This window comes from Aquarana catesbeiana, linkage group LG02 (genome assembly GCF_042186555.1).
Source record: "Aquarana catesbeiana isolate 2022-GZ linkage group LG02, ASM4218655v1, whole genome shotgun sequence".
In the NCBI taxonomy this organism is placed as follows: Eukaryota; Metazoa; Chordata; class Amphibia; order Anura; family Ranidae; genus Aquarana; species Aquarana catesbeiana.
Window position 1 is genome coordinate 55,458,515 of NC_133325.1, and position 23,176 is coordinate 55,481,690.

General features: G+C 44.9%; 1 protein-coding gene across 1 annotated transcript in view; it reads left to right on the top strand.

Moving 5' to 3' along the window:
* LOC141126532 (piwi-like protein 1) overlaps positions 1–15,183 on the top strand; it is an 89,438-nt gene extending 74,255 nt beyond the window's left edge. The window contains exons 18-19 of the mRNA XM_073612467.1: positions 7,378–7,525; positions 13,749–15,183. Of these exons, the coding sequence (XP_073468568.1) occupies positions 7,378–7,525; positions 13,749–13,865 (265 nt within the window). The 3' untranslated portion in view covers positions 13,866–15,183. The remainder of the gene's footprint in view (positions 1–7,377; positions 7,526–13,748) is intronic.
* The last annotated feature ends 7,993 nt before the right edge of the window (positions 15,184–23,176 follow it).

Consider the following 23,176-nt stretch of genomic DNA (forward strand, 5'->3'; position numbering starts at 1 on the left):
CAAAACTATGGGACAGTTGACACACCGACATTCCATCATTAGACAGAGAGGATTGGGAGGAATGTCTAGATAATGGCCCTAAACTGGTGATTGCATCCAGGGATAAGTTAATCCAGGTCAAATTTATACATAGGACTTATTACACCCCACAGAGACTCCATCGCATATTCCCTGACAGAGACCCTATGTGTAACAAATGTAAGTGTCAAATTGGAACTTTTTTCCACATGTTCTGGGAATGCCCATTGATAGCAACATATTGGTGTGCAATATTTGCAGAGATAAATTCCAGGTTGCAAATATCCATACCAATCACTCCGGAGTTGGCCCTTCTCGGGATTCATGACAATGAACAAAGAGCCTATCATTTAAAATTGCTTATTTCCTTTCTACTTTATTATGCCAAGAAGGAGATACTGATGAAGTGGACAGACCCCTCACCCCCGACCGTGTCGGCCTGGGAGGCACAGATTGAGGCAGTTATACCTATGTACAGAATCACATATATCAATCGAGGTTGTCCATGGAAATTTGAGAAAGTGTGGACACCTTGGCTCTCATCTTAGAGAGCCACGGTGGATTCATGTATTATGTGGGGGGGGGGGAGGGGTAGTCCCTGGATACATGAGGTACTTTTCTCTGTGATCATTTTGCTTAGAATGTTGACATGTACTGATGTTTCACCTCCTGCACATGTATGACACTGCTATGCGATTGCTCATGCTTATCTGTCATGTAATGTTCTGAATTATGTCAAGAGGTATTATGTAACCTTCTTCCTTGTGATACAATAAAGCACACCTGTTTGTTAAAAAAAAAAAAAAAACAAGCCGGGTCACAGGGAGATCAGAGCAATACACAGGAAACAGGAAGTTCGGAAACAGGAAGCTGATGATTGGACAGCACTGAGCACAGCATCCCATCAGCTTAAATAGGCAACCGGCGCCCTCTAGAGTGCCCAGCAAGTGTCCTGAACCGAGAACCTCTCTGACAATGCCCCCTCCTTAAGAGCAGCCTCTGGATGCCCAGCCGGGCCAGTCTATCCGCATGGGTGTTCCGAAAATACCTCAAGAGTTCTTCAGCGTGTAAGTTACCCTCCGGCTCCCAAGAATTATCTTCTGGTCCGTACCCCCTCCACTTGATTAAATATTGGATTTGGTTTTGTCTCTTCCTGCAATCCAAAATTGCCTCCACCTCAAACTCTTCCTCGTTGTCGATAATTACGGGTTCAGGCGGGCCAGTATTGCGACCCAAGAAGGAATTGGGGGCAACGGGTTTAAGTAGAGACACATGAAAGACCGGATGGATCTTCAGTGAGTTAGGTAAGTCCAGCTCATAGGTCACATCATTGATCTTCCTCTTGACTGAAAAGGGACCCACGAACCTGGGACCTAACCTCCTCGAGGGACAGGCCATCCTTACATTACTGGTAGACAGCCAGACCTGGTTGCCAGGTTCCAACAACAATTGTCCTCGCTTCTTCTTGTCATACATCTTCTTATTGTACTCTTGGGTTTTAGCCATGGTTTCCTGCAATAATTTGTTGTTACTGATGAAGAAGTTCATAGTTTCAGAGACTGCAGGAATCGCACATTCAAGTAAGGAGCTGGTTAAAAAGGATGGGTGAAAACCATAGTTTGCAAAAAATGGTGTTTGCTTGATGGCCGAATGCACAGAGTTATTGTAGGCAAACTCGGCAATAGGCAGAAGAGAGACCCAGTCATTTTGTGAGAAAGCAGAAAAACATCGGAGATACTGTTCTAGAGTCTGATTAGTTCTCTCCGTCTGCCCATTTGTCTGGGGGTGGTAGGCCGATGAGAATGCCAATTCTATCTCAAGAGATCTGCAGAGAGCTTTCCAAAACCTGGAAGTAAACTGTACCCCCCGATCAGATACTATACTTGAGGGGACTCCGTGGAGACGTACAATTTCCTTAATGAATATTTTTGCAGTTTCCAAAGCTGATGGGGTACCCTTCATTAGTAGGAAGTGGGCCATTTTGGAGAGTCTGTCTACAATGACAAAGATGGTGGAGTAGCCTTCTGCCGGCGGGAGCTCAACGATTAAGTCCATCGCGATCATTTTCCATGGCCTTTCCGGCACGGGTAGAGGTCTTAATAGACCCCAGGCCTTCGCTCGACTGCTCTTGCTCCGAGCACAGGTGATACAAGACTCCACAAAACTCTTGCAGTCGCTTACCAGCTGGGGCCACCAAAAGGTACGTTGTACCAGCTCTGTTGTCTTCAACACACCGAAATGCCCAGCCAATTTGTGGTCGTGACAGAGTTCCAGTACAGCAATCCTCAGATCCTCTGGGACCATGATTTTGTCCTTGTATCGGAACAGGCCGTCTTGCGAGCTTACATCAACTTCCACGGGAGGGGACCAATTCCTTGAGGCCTGTTTAATTCGTGATATGAGATCTCCTTGAAGAAGCAGGAAGTTTCCAGCCGGAAGAATGGTGTCTGGAGGCAAAGGTTCCCTGGAGTCATGGAACATACGAGATAATGCATCTGGTTTGGTGTTTTTGGTACCTGGTCTGTACGTTATGTGGAATTGGAATCTAGAGAAGAACAAAGCCCACCTTGCCTGCCGTGGTCTCAATCTCTTGGCTGACCTCAAGTACTCTAGATTCTTATGGTCCGTGTAGACCAAAATGGGGTGAGCAGCCCCCTCCAATAAGTAGCGCCACTCTTCAAGTGCGGCTTTAATGGCCAGCAACTCCCGATCTCCTACATCATAATTTTTCTCTGCATCGGAGAGTTTTCGCGAGAAGAAGGCCACGGGGTGAAGAAGAGCCTTGGCACCTTGCCGCTGAGAAAGCACTGCCCCCACCGCGACCTCCGATGCGTCCACTTCAAGGACAAACGGTAAAGCAGGGTCTGGGTGCTTCAGGATAGAAGCGGACGTAAAGAGTTCCTTGAGCCTTCCAAAGGCCGATTGTGCCTGAGGGGACCAACAGAATTGATTTCCCTGTTTCGTCAGTTCCGTGATGGGGGCGATTATAGCAGAAAAGCCCCTTATAAATTTCCGATAAAAATTGGCGAAGCCGATAAAGCGTTGGACCCCTTTTCTATCGGAGGGAGTGGGCCAGTCCAGGATAGCTGCAACCTTTTGAGGGTCCATCTTAACACCATCGGTAGAGATGATTAAGCCGAGGAACTGAATGCTCTGGAGCTCAAATTCACATTTCTCCAATTTGGCATAAAGTCCATGCTGCCTGAGCCGGGTTAACACATTCCTGACATGCCTGCGGTGTTCATCAACTGAGGGGGAGAAGATCAGGATGTCGTCCAGGTATACTATAACGTATAAATCTAGAAGGTCACAAAAAATGTCATTGACAAAATGTTGAAAAGTCGCCGGTGCGTTGCACAGGCTGAAGGGCATGACGAGGTATTCGAAATGTCCGAACCTGGTACGGAAGGCCGTTTTCCACTCGTCTCCCTCTCTAATGCGAATTAAGTTGTAGGCCCCACGGAGATCGAGTTTGGTAAAGATTTTGGCTGAACCCAATCTTTGAAACAGCTCTGGCACGAGAGGTAAGGGATAGCGATTTTTGATGGTCACTTTGAGTTCCCTATAATCGATGCAGGGTCGTAGCGAGTGGTCTTTTTTTTTTTTCAACAAAAAAGATGCCGGCTCTGGCTGGTGAGGTAGAAGGGCGGATAAAGCCTCTCAAGATTTTCACCGATATACTTTTTGAGGGTAACCAACTCCTGCTCAGTTAAAGGGAATATTCTCCCAAAGGGAACTTCAGATCCCGGCAACAGCTCTATGGGACAGTCGTAGGGTCTATGGGGCGGAAGGGTTTCTGCTCCTTTCTTACTAAAAACATTGGAGAAGTCTCGGTAAGCGTCAGGAATCGCCTGCTGCGATTCCATGTCGGTGTTCAGACACGAGTTGACTGGGTTCCGCAAGAGTTCTGTATAAACAGTGCTGTTGGCAGTAACTGGACGGGAACTTGATTTTTCCAGAAACCCAATCAATGCTGGGGTTATGAGCCTGCAACCAAGGCATTCCGAGAATAATAGGGAAGAGTGGTGAAGAAATGGCATCCAGCCGGAGAAACTCCCGATGACAGTTGTTCAGGATAGCCAGCAGTGGGATGGTTTCCTGAGTGACCGGACCAGAGCTAAGGGTGGACCCATCAGCGAGGTGGACAGCAAGTCTCTGCGACTTTGATTGAAGAGGGATGCGATGATGGGCCGCAAAGGAGAGATCAATGAAGCAACTGCAGGCTCCTGAGTCAATGATGGCCGAGGTAAGCAGATCCTGTCCTGGAAGCTGGAGGATAACGGAGAGAGCCAGATGGTTAGCAAGGTTAGGCAAGGCAGGTGCAAACTTAGAAGTAGCTGAATGAGACTTACGTGTCTTATTTGGGCAAGACCTCACGTAATGACCTGGTTCTCTGCAATACATACGTAAGTTATTGACTCGTCAGGGCTGTCGTTCTTCAGAAGTGAGGGACTGGCGGAGAACCCCCAGTTGCATCGGTTCAGAAGTATCAAGGGCTGAGGCAGCTGGTGCATGAAGACTTTGGCTTACAGAGCTGGTAGCACTTGGGACCTTGGGGAGGACCCAAGTGGGACGGAACTGGCTAACAGACCTCTCGGAACGGCGCTCTCTCAAGCGCCGATCAATCTGCACCGACAGGTTAATGAGATCTTCCAGGGTTTGGGGTATGCCAACCCGTGCTAGTTCATCCTTGAGTGCATCGGATAACCCCAAACGGAATTGGTAACGGAGGGCCGCGTCGTTCCATTCCGTGTCTGAACTCCACCGCCTAAATTCCAGAACGTAGTCTTCCGCGGGCCTGCGCCCTTGTTGTAGGGCATGTAAGGCGGATTCAGCGGTGGCTTTTAACTGAGGGTCCTCATATAATTGAGACATGGCGGTAAAGAAAGTATCCAGGTTATCCAGACAGATTGATTTTTGCTCCAAAAGGCGGTGGGCCCAGGACTGTGGTTCTCCAGATAGCAGGGAGATGACAAAACCCACCTTGGTTGCTTCCAAAGAAAAGGTGCGTGGTTGCAATGCGAAGTACAATTCGCAAGCGTTGCAAAACGCTCGATACTTATTGCGCTCACCGGTAAATCTTTCGGGAGTAGGGACCCTGGGTTCAGGGGGTAACATAACCACTGAGGGTGCAGGTGAGCATCCAGCAGAGGAAGCAACTTGTGGGTTCGCAGGTGAGGACAACACTTGAACTCGTTCCTCCAGTCTGGTATAGCCCTCTTGAAGGCTTTTTACCGCCTGTGTGAGACCCGCCAGGTGTCTGCATAATTCATCCTTGGGAGAGGTCCCCTGCTCGGGCTTGGACATGGCTGTCCGATACTGTCAGACTTACCCGTACCAGACTGACGAACCCGATGTAGCAGAGGATGGCCTCCCGTATGTATCTGGTTCCCGGCCCCTGATAGAGTACACAGAAGGCACAGGAGCACAGAATGGTATGAGAGCCTGGCGGGTGGTTTGCAGGAATAAGGCCCAGGATCCTGACACAAGCTGGCAGGTGGTAATAGGTAGGCTGGAGATCAGCTAACGGGTGCAGAGCAGGCAGACCTGGTCACTAGCAAAGTTGGCAGCAGGCGGTCAGCACGGTACAAAGGGAGCAGGCAGATACAAGGTCCAGGTCACAGGCAGGTTTTGGCAACAGGCAATCAGCACGGTACAAGGGGTCAGGCAGGTTCAACGTCAGAGGCAGGCCGGGGTCAATTTGCAGGCGGATAGCAGAGAGAGAGAATCCAGTAAACAAGCCGGGTCACAGGGAGATCAGAGCAATACACAGGAAACAGGAAGTTCGGAAACAGGAAGCTGATGATCGGACAGCACTGAGCACAGCATCCCATCAGCTTAAATAGGCAACCGGCGCCCTCTAGAGTGCCCAGCAAGTGTCCTGAACCGAGAACCTCTCTGACAGTAACCCAGGGGGAACAGTGCTTCTAAAGACTTTATAGGGATTAGTGTGCGGGTTCAGGAGAACAGGGCCTGGCCATATGCCTCGTTTCCACTGAGCGGTTCGGGTCGGTACGGTTTGAATGGCCTAGAATGGTCCGGTCTATGCTGGTGAGAGTTTCCACTGCAAGTGGGACCACAAGGGGCCATACAGGGTTTAGAAAAAATGCCTCTGCATAGCACAGCAGAGGGTTTTCTGTCAGCCAATCAGTGGAATGTATCGTAGCTCCACCCTAACCGAACCGTTCCATTTTCTATGGCCCCACATCTGAAGCAGGACCCTGAATGGAGCGGTACGGTTCAGTTGTATGGACCGCTTTCATAATGGAAACACCCAAAATAGCGTACCGAACCGATCCGCTCAGTGGAAACGAGGCATTAGAGAACTAATACCCTGGAGGAATCCAAAAGTCATCTCTTAGACTTTATTCAGAGTATTGTCCACAGAGTTAAACTAGAAGTGCTGTGCAGTCAGGAAATGGTAACTAACTGGAAGAAGGAGAGATGCATTACACAATGTGGAACTGGTGCAACATGGAAGTTTTATTCACAAAGGCTTCATATATTCTGGATTGAATGTTGTATTTTCATCGCTTAAAACATTGGATGTTATTCAGAGTGGCTTTTCAATGTAATGCAGCATTATACATCTTTATTCTTGTTTCTGGTGTTTAAAGTTTAACTGTTCATGGACTGTCTACATGTCATATCTGAGGGAAAGAGGGGGGGTAATGGAACACACTTCAGGGAAGGAACGAACTATTAGCCGCTCCCACGGGAGTAGGGCGCCTCACAGATGATACCAATTAGTGGTGGAATAATGTCCTTACAGTGTGTCTCCAACTCTCTCATGCTCCGATTAGACCTCCAATAAATGGATTTTGTTCCCAATTTGAAAACACGTTGCCACCTTCCTTAACTGTAATTCCTTAAAACTTTTCCCTAAAAAACATACTGAAAGAGGTAAAAAAGGCAGCCCTTCCGGCAAAAAAACCTACTTGTAGTCTGTCCTATGCCTTCGCTTTAGGCATCAACACTGCAGATTTGAATTTGCGGTCCTGTGTGTGGTTTGAAATTATGTGATATATGCACACGTACGTTTTCCATGTTCAGAAATTTTTAAAAAAATTTTTTCTGTAACCCAGCTTTCTCAATGAATAACGAATCGGCACCACTGACCCGAGGAAGCCACAGATCTTACTAATTGGCAGACATTTTTTCAATCTTTTGGCAACAAATCAGTAAATATATTTGTTTAGCTGTTCAGTTTTAGGTAGAGTAGCTCAGCTGTTTCATTTTTTTGTTTTCAACTGGCTTTGTAGAATGGCTAGGTTGGTGTGTATACTATGTTTGGGTGTTTTGTTTGTTTTTTTTGTTATTGTTTTTTCAAAAAACTCTTCTGTGGCTTCTTCCCTTCAGGTATGACTTCTTCATCATCAGCCAGTCTGTGCGACAAGGCACTGTGTCCCCAACACACTACAATGTTGTGTATGACAGCGGAGGTCTGAAGCCAGATTATATGCAGCGACTGACTTACAAGCTGTGCCACCAGTACTTCAACTGGCCTGTATGTATGATGGAAGCTAATTTCTTAAAGTGGAATTAACGTTACTAAACCCACAACAGTAAAATCAGTCTGTATATGCAGTAAAGCATGCTTGTTATACTCACTGTGGAACCTATGGGGTTAATACCCTGCATTGGTAGAAAAGCTGTTTGATCCTGTCTTCACTGTCCCCAATCCATCTGCTGATAGAAGAGCGCCTTGGGGGAACTCTGCACATGCTCAGCTTTGTGTGTATTGCTAGGTAGTGTGTTTTTTTTTTTTTTTTTTTTTTTTTTTTTGTTTTTTATTTCTTGGGAGGGCGCATGTGATCAGCACTCCTGTAAGCTTTAACCAAACTCTGATGTCATAAGACTGCTATATATTGCTGACGAGAATTTAGCAGTTTACTAAAAAATTGCATTTCCATGTTCTGTGTACTGTGGGAGACCAGATATATTGAATGCAGGGTCCTGGGTTCAGTAATTCTTAAAAGTATAATTTCTCTTATGTTCACTGGACGATACAGCTATGCTTTGGGTTTAGATTATCACCTACGGCAGGGGTAGGCAACCTCGGCCCTCCAGCCTTTTTGAAACTAAAAGTCCCATGAGACATTGCTAGACCCTAACAATCACAGGCATGACTCCTAGAGGCAGAGGCATGAGGGAATTTGTAGTTTCACCACAGCTGGAGGGCCGAAGTTGCCTATCCCTGACCTACGGAGTGTAATGCTACCCTGGATGCTGGGGACAACCGAAAAATGAAACTGCATGCAGATCCATGCAGATTTGCTTGTGATAGCCCTAGCAAGGGGCAGCCTATTGAGTTTTTTCTCCTGGGGAAACATATGACCGATCAATCTCAGACTGTCCTGTCAGATGAGCAGTGTCATGGCCACGGCAGGCAGCATCCTGCACCCCCTCATGGTGGACACTCATGAAACGTGTGGAAAGCAGTATGGTAAGCATAGGGTTTCCCACAATGCTCTCTTTGGCTGCCTAGTGTGCGGTTCTTCTCCCCTGGAATGGTGAATTTCCATCTCAGCCCAGAATCTGTGAAATTGTTCACCTTCCCCCTCTCTGGAAGGTAATGACAACAATGAACGCAAGCCTGGTAGGCTATGGTGTGGTCTACAGCTCCCTGACTGTCCAGGGAACCTAGCCTCTACAGAACCTGCTCCCCTTTAAGAGTCATAAACTGACTATCCTACACTGGATCCCTTTTCTATGCAGACACCCAGTCAATATGATGCCGGACAATGCCACAGCTGTAAAGTTGAGATCATTCCCAAGACTGGCTCAGCTGAGTGACATCAGTCGACAGCGGACTTTAGCATAATGAACTGCACTCCTGTGATCTGAAGGAGAATTGTAGCCAACTGAGCTTTGGCTATACTTCTCCTTTAACTGCTCTGCAAAATGGAGGAAGAATGGATTCTAGTGTGCCTCATTGCTCCAAATTGGCCCAAGAGAACTTGGTACATAGACCTCCAGACTCCTGGTGGACAGGCCTTGGCCTCTACCAAATGGGCCAGACCTCCTTCCATAGGGCCCTCTGCCTCTCAGTCATGGCTTGAACAGTATAGCTGTTAAAATCCAGGTCCTATAGGATAGCAAAATTGCTGACTGTCATGTTCACCTTGCTCAAGGCAAGAAAGCCACCTATTAGGATCTACATTTTTAAGGCCTACTTTGACTGGTGAGAAAGTAGGCATCTCGTCTCAGAGGAATATTCTATTACTTGCATCCTGGCCTTCTCCAGTCTGGCCTGGACAACATCTGGCTCTTGGTACTCTAAAGGGACAGGTTTTGGCCTTATCCATTCTTTTTCCAAAAACCTTTTGGCTTTGCACTCTCTTGTAAAGACCTTTTTATACAACAAGTTGCTTCTGTTAATTTCCCACTCTAGCTCTATGGGACCTAAATCTGGTACTTTAAGTTATTCAAATCGTTCCTTTGAACTGATTAAGGATATCCCATTGGGGATCCCACATGAAAGGTTGCCTTTCTGGTGGCCATTACGTCTATTGTGCATCTCGGAGTTGGTGGTCCTTTCTTGCAAAGAGGCTTTTCTTGTCTTGTATAGGAAGAAGATGGTCCCCAGGCCCGTAGGGGGGGAGCAAAGTCAAACCAGCCCATAGACTCCTATGCAGAGTGTGGTAAATTATAGGAAATGTAGTTTGAGATGGCAGACATGCATTGGGCTAGTGAACTTTTTACACTACAGTTCCCAAATTCACCAAGGAGCAGGGGGAGAGGTGAAATTATTTTTACTGGACTGACCAGGTAAATTCACACTATTGGTGTGAGGGACTTGGGGAGCACACATCTGCATCCAGGGTTGGCTGCTGCCTGACTGGGTTGAAAGAGATTGGTTAGGAAGTCCAAGAGGAAAGGGAAGGAGATACCCTTGGTGCACGATACAGACTCCTGTGCTCAAGCTGTGCCTTTGCTGCAGAGGGACCGGAGAGACCTATCGCCCACAGATTCCCACTGCAAGTCTTTGGGGGCATCAGAGAAAGCGAGAGCAGGGTGTCCTATCTCTACTACAAGCATCCAGCTGAATTGCAGGGACTGGTGAGAGGGCTCATCACCTACTATAAAGCCTGTTAGCAGGACATTAAGAATAAGTTCACCTTTTTAAAAAAAATAATAAATGCACATTCTTTTTTTTTTTTTTTTGCAGGTAAAAAAATTTGCATTCAACAATTTTTTGTTAGAAGCCTGGAATGCATTGCACCAGCGATAAACAGATCGCTGGTTCCATGCAGGTCTCCTGCAGACTGTTGGTTTAAGATGACTGCCCGTACATTGTTCCGACAGGCAGTTTTACACCAATAGGAAAAATCCATGAACTACCACAGCGCGGTGTTAGTTAATTGAGAACTACATGCCGACCACCGCAAAGGCTGTCTAAACTTGGATTTTTCCCATTCACAGATCACTATGAATGGATGGTGGCGGCCAGTCTCCACGGTTGGCTAGGGCTCCCCAAGGTAGGTAGGAACCACCCCAAGGTGGATGGTACAAGTGCCAGAAATGATTGCAAGGAGAGTTTACCATTTTAAGTCCACAAGAGCTACTGTATAAGAAGCCAGCATGTGACTGACCAACAGACACCATCTAAGATGTACAGTCCCTTGAAAAAGTATTCATTACCCTTGAAATTTTCCAAATTTTTTCATGTTACAACCAAAAATGTAAATGTATTTTATTGGGATTTTACGTGCTAGACCAAGAAAAAGTGGCACATAATTGTGAAGTAGAAGGAAAATGATAAATGGTTTTCAGTTTTTTACAAATATCTGAAAAAGTGTGGCGTGCATTTGTATTCAGCCTCCTTTACTCTGATACCCCTAACTAAAATCTAGTGGAACCAATTGCCTTCAGAAGTAATCTCAGTATAAATACAACTGTTCTGTGAAGTACTCAGAGGTTTGTTAGAGAACCTTAGTAAACAAACAGCATCATGAAGGCCAAGGAACACAACATACAGGTCAGGGATTAGGTTGTGGAGAAGTTTTTAAAGCAGGGTTGGGTTTTAAAAAAAAAATATCCCAAGCTTTGAACATCTCAGGGAGCACTGTTCAATTTATCATCCGAAAATGGAAAGAGTATGGCACAACTGCAAACCTACCAAGACTTGGCCATTCACCTAAACTGACAGGCCTGGCAAGGAAAGCATTATTCAGAGAAGCAGCTAAGAGGTCCATGGTAACACTGGAGGAGCTGCAGAGATCCACAGCTCAGGTGAGAGAATCTGTCCACAGGACAACTATTAGTCGTGCACTCCACAAATCTGACCTTTTTATGGAAGAGTGGCAAGAAGAAAGCCATAACAAGTTCCGTTTGCAGTTTGTGAGAAGCCATGTGGGGGGACACAGCAAACATGTGGAAGAAGGTGTTCTGGTCAGATGAGACCAAAATTGAACTTTTTGGCCTAAAAGCAAAACGCTGTGTGTGGTGGAACATTAACTGCACAATCACCCTGAACACACCATCCCCACCGTGAAACATGATGGTGGCAGCATCATGTTGTGGGGATGCTTTTCTTCAGCAGGGACAGGGAAGCTGGTCTGATATGGGGAGATGGATAGAGCCAAATACAGGGCATACTTAGAAGAAAATGTTAGTCTGTAAAAGACTTGAGACCGGGGTGGAGGTTCACCTTCCAGCAGGACAACAACCCTAAATTTACAGCCAGGGCTACAATGGAATGGTTTAGATCAAAGCATATTCATGTGTTAGAATGGCCCAGTCAAAGTCCAGACCTAAATCCAGTTAAAAAATCTGTGGCAAGACTTGAAAATTGCTGTTCACAGACCGTCTCCATCTGATCTGACAAGAGCTTGAGCTATTTTGCAAAGAATATGGAAAAAAAAGGGGGGAAAAAACTGCGCTATGAGGTATTAGGATAAAAAAAAAATATTTGTGAATAAAGCAGCAATTAATGTAAATTATAAAGAAAAAAAGAATTGCGCTAAATATATGAAAATTGCGCTAAATATATGAAAAAATGTGACATAAATTAAGCAGTGACAGAATTTAAAAACCAATTAATGCACAGAGTGAAAAATAAATAAACCCTTGTGAAAACTGCTTGTAGTCCAAAAAATAAATCTTAAACTGCAGTGAAAGGAGGTGGCCCTGAACCACCAATAAAAAATATATATAAAAGTCCAGGTGATTTAACAAATGTTCATCTGTGAAAAACAGGAAGGAATCCACCACCAGAAATAGAAGGGGTCACTCCTTACCGAATGGCCACGATCCCCCACTACAGAGGATCATAGCTCGCAGATGCACATTAGTACTGGCAATAGGAACCCACATCAGCATCCACTAGGGGTCGTCGCACCATCAGCAGTGAGCTCGTGAAAAGGTCGTACCATAAAACGAAAAATGGAACTCACATAGCGTAAAACCATAAAAGATATTTTATTCCAAAACTCATAAAATGAACACTTACAATATTCCAGAGAATAAAGAGCCTTAAGTCCGGTCCGTTGGCCGTATGGACTCCGACAAACCCGTCCTGCTGCTAATATGCCAAGCTGCTGCTAATAAGGCAAACAGAATATTGGCATGCATTAAAAGGGGGATCAACTCCAGAGATAAAACGATAATTCTCCCGCTCTACAAGACTCTGGTCCGGCCGCACCTGGAGTATGCTGTGCAGTTCTGGGCACCAGTCCTCGGGAAGGATGTACTGGAAATGGAGCGAGTACAAAGAAGGGCAACAAAGCTAATAAAGGGTCTGGAGGATCTTAGTTATGAGGAAAGGTTGTGAGCACTGAACTTATTCTCTCTGGAGAAGAGACGCTTGAGAGGGGATATGATTTCAATTTACAAATACTGTACTGGTGACCCCACAATAGGGATAAAACTTTTTCGCAGAAGAGAGTTTAATAAGACTCGGGGCCACTCATTACAATTAGAAGAAAAGAGGTTTAACCTTAAACTACGTAGAGGGTTCTTTACTGTAAGAGCGGTAAGGATGTGGAATTCCCTTCCACAGGCGGTGGTCTCAGCGGGGAGCATTGATTGCTTCAAGAAACTATTAGATAATCACCTGAATGACCGCAACATACAGGGATATATAATGTAATACTGACACATAATCACACACATAGGTTGGACTTGATGGACGTGTGTCTTTTTTCAACCTCACCTACTATGTAACTATGTAACTATGTCCTACTGGAATGGAGCACAGATTGGAGGTGACATCAGCACGTCGTCTAGCTCCGCCCTACGCGTTTCGTGACATCATCATGTCTTCCAGGGGCACCAACTGATCTGACAAGAGCTTGAGCTATTTTGCAAAGAAGAATGGGCAGAAATGTCACTCTCTAGATGTGCAAAGCTGGTAGAGACATCCCCAAAAAGACTTTGCAGCTGTAATTGCAGCGAAAGGTAATTCTACCAAGTATTGATTCACAGGGGTGAATACAATTGCATGTCACACTTTTCACGTATTTATTTGTAAAATTTTGAAAACCATTTATCATTTTCCTTCCACTTCACAATTATTTACCACTTTGTGTTGGTCTATCACATAAAATCCCAATAAAATACATTTACGTTTTTGGTTGTAACATGACAAAATGTGGAAACTTTTCAAGGGGTCAGAATACTTTTTCAAGGCACTGTAGTTATCACTTTTGGGTGACCTTTTAGACACGAAATAATTGTTTAAAGACTATAATAAAACATGACCTCTGCCTTTTTCTTTCTCTTTCCAGGGAGTGATTAGAGTGCCAGCTCCTTGCCAGTACGCCCACAAGCTGGCCTTCTTGGTTGGCCAGAGCATTCACAAGGAGCCGCACAATTCCCTGGCTAACCTACTCTACTACTTGTAGCCACGGGATGAACACAAGACCACCATTTGACGTCTTTTAGGAATTGGAGTTTGGAGCCATTTTTCTGCTGATGTTAGAATGTGTAGTTTGGGAAGCATTTAGAAAACAGGAAGCTTTTTTCTCAAGTTTGTTAGTTTGTTTGGTAGTTTGTGTTTACTGTTAAAGCTGCTGCTTACCCAGGGGGCATCCAGTATGACGACTGAACTTTTGGTCTGCCTCAGGAAGAGTTTCTTCCCAGTCTTAAAGGAAACCTGCACTGAGAAACTATGGAGTCTATCATTGAACTCTCATTTTTAATATGCTCATTGGATCAGCCTAACAGTCCGGATATTCTTTGTCACCAACCTGGAGCCAATTTGCAGATCAGGTGGTCTGACTGTGAAATTGCTGAGGCCAAAGAGAGGCTGCTATCATCTTCAGGAGGAGGGCATTGTGAGCTTTGCCATCTAGTGCTAGTTGCCTGGCTATCTCTGGTCTCAGTACTATAAGGTTTCTTAAACCTTACCTAGGGAAATCTTACAAAGATCGCAACATGGCATGCTGTAAGACAGTTTAGCATCACTTAATAGAAAACAAATATTGCACTCGCATTAGAAGCATGCATAGAGGAATCAAGGCTGTTATGTGTCAATCCATGGCCAGCAGCTGGTAATCTGTTCAGTGGTTTGTGAAAACCGCAGTAGTCAGGGCAGACCACCACAGACTTTATTACCAGCTTCTTCAATACTCTTAATCGAGTCTGTGGATGATTTGAAGTTTGTTTTGTGTGCTGTTGTTGAAATAGTCCTCACTGCTGCTTTTTCCATTCACCACAGACTATATTATTTGCTGCTGGCCACCAGAGGGCAATTTATATCAGACTTGCATACTTTATGCATGCTTTATTATGCAATTTTTTTTTTCTTCTGGTTCAATTGGTGGTAAACCTTTATACTATACCAGTATGCTTTCTGTTTTTGCTAGACAGCTAGCATTTTCACATGGAGAAGTCAGGCTCCAAATTTCTCATAGTGCAGATTCCCTTTAACTTGCGGCCAGGATTTTGGCAAAGAAAGTGCAAAGGTATGTACTGTTGTTTTTTTGGTTCTTTTTTTTTGTTTTGTTTTTTTTTGTTTTTGCTCTCCAAGTTACATGAGCTGCTGCTTTATATGGAGCAAGAGCCAATCAAATTCTAAAGAGGGGAGATCTTCATGAAATATACTATGCAACATCATAGGCCTTGGCTTAATAATTATATTGCTTATTTTTCTGCCAAAAAATATGAAATTTATGGTTTTCTTTTAAGTAATAAGTTATACTTTGTCATTAAAGACTGTTTAAATGCACATAAATGCTTTGTTCACCATGTTTGTTTGGCGTGTGTGTGTGGTTATGGCAAGTCTGAACTAAGGGAAGCGTGAAAGCTTGGCTCATATAATATTTGAGCGACGCATCCTTACAGGGGTTCTAACCTTTCTTTTTCATGTGAATTTTAATACCAATTTAGGTAATATTCCAAAAAGTGGCAGCTCTTGAAAACAAAAAAAAGTAGCTCTGGCCACTCTGCTTTAGAACTCGCCAATCCAGTGCTACATGTCTTCAGTTTTTTTTTTTTGTATACCCAGGGGGTCAAGGCTCCACCTTCTGCTCTGAATGCACCTGAAAATGCTTCAGAGCATGGCATCACATTATGTAGTGCTGCGGTCTGCAGCATTTAGAATCTGTCCATCTCTGGAGGAAGAAGAGGGCAAAGAGTCCATGACATCACTGGACAAGAAGACACCTGGAAGTGTGCGTTTTTTTTTTTTTTTTTTTTTTTTTATGGTGCAGGCTGCTTTTAAGCTGAGCCTGGAGTTGGGCTTTTAAAACATTTTTGGCTTTAGACCTAATTTAGTGTACCAGACAAAATTATTGGATGTCTGTGAGGTTCCACATCCAAATAGTTAAACCAAAAGAAGAAATATCCCCTAACTGGACTTTTAAAGGCACAAAATTGACATGAGTACAAAAATATGATTTTTATTAATAGCGTAGTTCATAGGATACAGAATAAAAAAAGGGGGGAGGCGGAATGTTAACAATAGTGCATATGAATTATGACAGTCACACAGCGATTGACAGTATTATCAATGGCTCACCCAACGCGTTTCGGAGTTTTCAAAAGATTTTGAAAACTCAGTTGATTTCCTACTCGCTGTGTTCATGGTAAAAACATTCTACAGCCTTGTACGCACAAAAAAGTTGGACCTCCTGGCCCCTGGGTTAAACCACAAACTGAACAGGTTTTTGTCTAGGTACCAAGATTCTCTAGCAGAAGTCGTGGATGCTCAGATGTGTCTGTGAGATTGGTACATCCGGGTCTGTGTTTCATCCCCTGACACTTCCTCCTTGTCAGCTCCACAGGTCCAGATAAAGAGCGTTCTGGTAATCCCTCATTGAGCTGGGCTGGCCCAGGTGCATGTGGCATGCCAACCTAGGAGGGCTCTTGGAAGATGCTCAGTGATCACTGCCAGATCATCAGCATCTTCTGCCCCAAAGCCAGATTTGATGTGTTGCTCCTCCAGCTACTGGTTTTATTGGCAAGGCCAGTAAAAAGTCCAGGTTCTGAAAGGCAGGGGCATCGGAGTCTGTATTTCCTCAATGCTCAAAGTTAAAAAGTTTATTTCCTGTAAAGGTTATCATATTCGGGCTCCCACTCCAGGAGTTTCCCTGTGGGCCAAATGCTCTCCTTCCTGCACTATCAAAGGTCTGGTTTCTCCCCCTTTTTTCCCTTTTTTTTTTTTTTTTTTTTTTTTTAATATATCCTGTTTCAGAGACCCGTAGGCCTCTCACCCTTGAATAAGAACCTTGAATGAGAACTTTGTAAGAGGGTAAACACTGCAGCACAGTTCTCCAATCTTGTATAGAAAGGGTCTGCTAGAGCTGGAAAGACAGCATTGTGTTTGGGTGTGAGGTTTCTTAGCAAGGCATGCCAATGTTTCTATTCCTTTTGTAATGATTAAAGTGATCGCAAACATTTTTATAATAACAAACAAGTTCTACTTACCTGCTTTGTGAAAAGGCTTTGCACAGAGCAGCCCCAGTCCTCTTCTGGGGTCCCCCGCCAGCACTCCTGGCTCCTCTTCTCTGTTTGCCATCATAGGAAACCACTTCCCATTGTGGCACACCTGTGGGCTTGATCCTGAGCTGTGCTGTCTGCATCTATAGACGCAGACAGCAAGGCCTGGCCTCACCCCTGCTCTCTCACCACAAGATTTGGTTGACAGCATCTTGAACCAATGGCTCATGCTGCTATCAAACTGTCCTGGGAGGAGAGCGAGAAAGCTGAGCTAGACACTGTTCTCAAGCACAGTGTTGGATCCAGGATGGGCTCGGGTAAGTATAAGAGGGAGGAAAGGGTGGAGGGAGGGAGGGAGGGGGGGGGGGGTGTGGCTGGGGAGGGAGCTGCACACACAGGTTTTTTACCATAATGTATTAAGTTAAACAAAAACTACACTTTACAGCCATTTTCAGACACATCCTAACTAAAAGAAGAGAGAACAGCAGTGAGCGGTCTTTATTACAGGAAGTTCCTGCACAGAGGGAAAGTCTCACACTAGATTACTGCAAAGAACTGGAACAAATACACAAACCACATCAAGCTTCAAGTAACAATAAGCATTCCACTTGTATTCAAATTTTACTGCCCCCCCCCAATCCAGGCAGCTTCCTTAAGGTTGCTCTGCCATTTTTAGTGCTACAGCTCACCTGACCAGCTCCTTGGGCTGCTGCTTTATCTATCTATCTATCTTGCAGTGGACTGCAAGAGGCTGATACTAAGTCAAATACAGTGGCAGGAAAAAGTATGCAAACCCCCCAGAATTACCTGATTTTCTGTAGTCCCAACAATAGACAAACATGTTCTTAAGATGGCAACACACAAGCAATTCACATTTCTTGTGTTTTTTTTTAATTAAACACACCCACTTAACATTCACAGTGTTGGAAGAAAAAACAAGTGAACCCTTGGAGTTAATAGCTGGTCGAATCTCCTTTGGCAGCAATGACTTCCAGCAAAAGCTTTTTTTTTTTTTTTTTTTTTTTTGGAGAGCAACGGCTACCTCTGTGGAGTTCTGCCATGGACATCCTGCCTGTTCAAAGAATTGCATATGGTAGGCTTGTGAACAGGGATGTTTGCTAATTCCAGTGATGTCTTGAGAAGGGCTTTTCTTTACCTCCATTGAGGATTCTGCATTGTGCTTTGGGAGTCATCTTGGCTGGGTGCCCCACTTCTAGGCAGGGGCGGATCCAGAGTCTAATCTCGGGAGGGGCACTGCTAAAATTTTCGTGGGCAATTTGTCGGGGCAATGGCTGGTGTTGGCGCTTCAATCATCACGGCACCGTGGTTGGGTTGTTATGGTGTCAGGATGATTTAAGTGCATTATTTCTATTATTACATTGTCATACATAATGAAATAGTTCAACTCGCCATCCATAATCAGTGGGAGCCCTGAGCGTGTCACCTGCCACCAGATGGGGATTGACACTTCCTACGTCGCCTGTTATCAGATGTAGCTTGTCACTTGCCATCGTCGCCTGTCACCAGATGTGGATTGTCACTTACCAGTGCCAGTGTCCCTGTTGTCCCAGACTGAGGGCGTGCAGCGAGAGATGTCATCTCTCTGCTGCCCACGTCTGCACAGTAATGGCAGTCTTCTTTTAGATGCAGAAATGCGGTGATGCAGGAGGGTGGTGAGAGACAGTGGTATCTCCAGCTTTCATATTTAGGGGGGCACATGGGGGGGGGGACAGGGTGGAGGCAGCCAGGTGGAGGGGAGCACAGGGTGAAGGCAGCCAGGTGGAGGGGAAGACAGGGTCGAGGCTGCCAGGTGGAGGGGAGCACAGGGTCGAGGCTGCCAGGTGGAGGGGAGGACAGGGTGGGAGCAGCCAGTGACAAGGTACTGTACCTCTATGGAAGCCTGCATCCCCCCACTTGGAGATAAGTTCTTACCTTGAGGGATATATAGTAGAATGACTGGCACTTTCTCTTTGGCTCCCTCCACCCGACAGTCTCGTGGTCTCTTCTCCTCTCGTGGTCCTCTCTTCCCTCCTCCTCCTCTTCCCCCTCGGCATGTTGGGGGCTGCAGTGCACTCTCAGGGAATCGTCCTGGGCCCCTTTCACGCTACCGCGACTTGCAATCCATACATTCAAAGAAACCAAAACAAATACGTTTAGAAATTAAGTTGTGTTGAATGACACAATAAAAAAAAAGTATTGAACATGTGAAGAAAGGGAGGTGCAAAAAGACATGGAAAGACACGACACTGCTGAAATCTATCAGTAATTAGAAACAATCCTGCCCCTTGTGTTATGGCAATTTTTACTTACCTCACTATTAATGATACAGAATATAAGAGCCCTTTCACACTGGGGCAGTTTGCAGGCGTTATTGCACTAAAAATAGCACCTGCAAACTGACCTAAAACTGCCTCTACTGTTTCTTCAGTGTGAAAGCCTGAGGGCTTTCACACTGAAGTGGTGCGCTGGCAGGAGAAAAAAAAAACTCCTGCAAACCGCATCTTTGGAGCGGTGAAGGAGCGGTGTATTCACCGCTACTAAACCGCTCCTGACCATTGAAATCAATGGGGCAGCGCGGCTATGCGAGCGGTTTTAACCCTTTTTCGGCCGCCAGCGGGCGTTAAAACCGCACCAATAGCGGCCGAATACCGCCGCAAAAACGACGGTAAAGCAGCGCTAAAAATAGCGCTGTTTTACCGCCCCCGCCGCCCCAGTGTGAAAGGGACCTAAGTGATTAAAACATTTTATATATATATATCTATATATTTTATATATATGAATCGACCAATGCGGTTGCAGCTATAACCCATTAAATTGATAATGGTGCTAAAATACAAAGATCTAATTTATTCATACAGAAAGGAAACATTAGAATAATCAGATATTACCAAATATAACAGTGATGTTACAAATGCAGTGGTGCCAGTCTACAAAGTTAATTAATGCAGAAAAGGAGATATGGTTACAATTAACATACACATGCTATCACCGTATTATGGAAAATCCTAGTATAGAAAAAGTTAGAGAAAAGAAAAGAGACATAAGATAATACAGGTACATTACATAGACAGCTCTTACGTGACCATACTTCATCTAGACTGTGACCCTAAGAGAGGGCATCCCTGGCAGCTTGGGTTTTTATGTTCCCTCTCGACTCATTTCTACCAATCAAACCACTGGACCACGGTTTATTGCTTCAGAAGTGGCATTGATTCCTGATTGGCTGAAATTCAAGTCTAGTCATCATGCTTCTCACATAAGCGTTAGACTCTCTCCCGTGCCTCTCCATCTGAAACATGATTACCTTTGTTAAGTTTATCTCTAAAATGTGGCATGGTAATTTAATTAGAAAGTCCTCACAATGGTTCCCTTGAAGCTCCTTGATATAAATATTAATTTCAAAATTTCCACATCACTTGTCACTGAAAATTTAATATCAGCTCGTTCAGGCTCAACTGATGGCCTATAAAAAGGTGTCTGTCTCATTACCAAGGTGTCACACAAGTAACATTTTATAATGAGTAAAAGCAAAGAGCTCACTTAAGACCTTTGCAGCCATATTGTTGCAAAGCATACTGATAACATTGGTTACAGAAGGATTTCTAAACTTCTGAATGTTCCAGTGAGCACTGTTGGGGACATAATCCGGAAGTGGAAATAACATTATTTCCCCATAAACTGGTCATGACGAAGTGTTCCTTGCAAGATTTCTGACAGAAGAGTGAAAAAAATTATCAGAAGAGTTTACCAAGAGCCAATGACCACTTGTGGACAGCTTCAGAAAGACCTGGAATTAGCAGGTTAAATTGTTTCAAAGAAAACAAAGGAAAAAGCACTCAACCGCCATGGCCTGTATGCACACTCACCATGCAAGACTCCATTGCTGAAGAAAAAGCATGTTGAAACTCGTTTAAGGCTGGGTTCACACTATTGCCAATTGGATGCGGGTTTCTCCGCATACAATTGGTATGTCAGGAGATTGTGACTGGCTCTCTATGGAGCTGATTCACACATCTCTGGAGCGAATTGCACAGGAGTCCTCTGCGTCTTCTGGTCCCTTTTCATGTCCCAATTCAGCCAAAAATTTTGGCCAAAAATGGACCTGAAACGTTGAATAGGGGTGCACTGGATTCTTGCTGTAAGCCTCTCCGTGGCAGTGTGAACCCAGCCGTATGTTTGCTGCACAACATTTTTAGTGCCTTGAAAAAGTATTCATACCCCTTGAAATTTTCCACATTTTGTCATGTTACAACCAAAAATGTAAATGTATTTTATTGGGATTTTATGTGATAGACAAACAAAGTGGCACATAATTGTGAAGTGGAAGGAAAATGATAAATGGTTTTCAACATTTTTTACAAATAAATATGTGAAAGGTGTGGTGTGCATTTGTTTTCAGCCTCCTTTACTCCGATACCCCTACCTAAAATATAGTGGAACCAAGTGCCTTCAGGAGTCACCTAATTATTAAATAGTCAACCTATATGTAATTTAATCTTGTTATAAATACAGCTGTTCTGTGAAACCCTCAGAGGTTTGTTAGAGAACCTTACTGAACAAAAAGCATCATGAAGGCCAAGGAACACACCAGACAGGTCAGGGATAATATGTAAAAGTTTAAAGCAGGGTTATATTATAAAAAAAATATCCCAAGCTTTGAACATCTCATGGAGCACTGTTCAATCCATCATCCGAAAATGGAAGGAATATGGCACAACTGCAAACCTACCAAGACAAGGCCATCCACCTAAACTGACAGGCCGGGCAAGGAGAGCAGGAATCCGCGAAGCAGAAAAGAGGCCCATGGTAACTCTGGAGGAGCTGCAGAGATCCACAGCTCAGGTGGGAGAATCTGTCCACAGGACAACTACTAGTTATGCGATCCACAAATCTGGCCTTTATGGAGTGGCAAGAAGAAAGCCATTGTTGAAAGAAAGCCATAAGAAGTCCCGTTTGCAGTTTGCGAGAAGCCATGTGGGGGACACAGCAAACATGTGGAAGAAGGTGCTCTGGTCAGATGAGACCAAAATTTAATTTTGAAAGCAAAATGCTATGTGTGGAGGGAAACTAACTGCACATCACCCTGAACACACCATCCCCACCGTGAAACATGGCTGTGGCAGCATCATGTTGTGGGGATGCTTTTCTTCAGCAGGGACACGGAAGCTCGTCAGAGTTAATGAGAAGATGTATGGTGCCAAATACAGGGAAATCTTAGAAGAAAACCTGTTAGTCTGCAAAAGACTTGGGACTGGGGTGGAGGTTCACCTTCCAGCAGGACAACAACCCTAAACATACAGCTAAAGCAGGGGTAGGCACCCTGGCACTGGTGCCGCAAGCGGCATGTCAAGCCTCTTTTGCCGGCACTTGACTCCCTCCCTATCAGCAGAGCAGTGCAGGGAAGTGTCATTGAGATTTTAATGCATTCAGTCAGCTTTTGTGATGGTGAAGAGATTGGGTGCAGTTCTGCCTGGGGACTGTGGGGGGCGGTCCCTGTTACCAGGAGGAGGAGGAGGAGGAGGACTCTCATTGGCCACTGCTAAAGCCAATCACAGTTGTGCAAGCCTCCTCCACCATCTGGAGGAAGATGACTCTCTTGGTTGCCACTACCAAGCTCAGGAAGAAAAGATTTCACATTAATTGAGAAAACCACATCAGGTGGCAGTTTGTGGAATTACTGTGTTGAGCTTCTGGGAACTTTGTTGAAATTGTTCCTGAACCTTTGCGTCACTTACTACTAAACCCCCCGACACTGTGTGTCCCTTTAAGCCACAGCCAGTATTCAGCGCAATGAAAATCGCAGAGCGCCACACTTTTTCTCAGCTGTGGGGGCCCAACTTATGATCCTGCACACAGGCCCACTGCTTTCAGAAAATGCCTCGACCTGAGCTCATCATTGCGCATCCATTGCAGATGCTTATATGTGACATCATATAAATCACATACATCACATAGAAGAACGTGGTCTGAATGCGAGAGGTGGATCAGCAGGATGAATGTGCCAGAACAGGTATATGTGTCTCATCTCTGCTTCCTTTCACCACTCTGTATATCACGCATATCATAGATGAGAAGAGGGTACAGCGGTGAGCAGATATGCAGGGAGGTACAGTGGTGGAAGAGATGAGCAGGGAGGTTCAGTGTTGGGTCAGATGAGCAGGAGGTTTAGTGGTGGGACAGAAAAGCAGGGGGGTAGAGCAGTGGGGCAGATGTGAAAGGAGGTGTATTGGTGGGATGGATAAGTAGGGAGTTACAGAGGTGAGACAGATGTGCA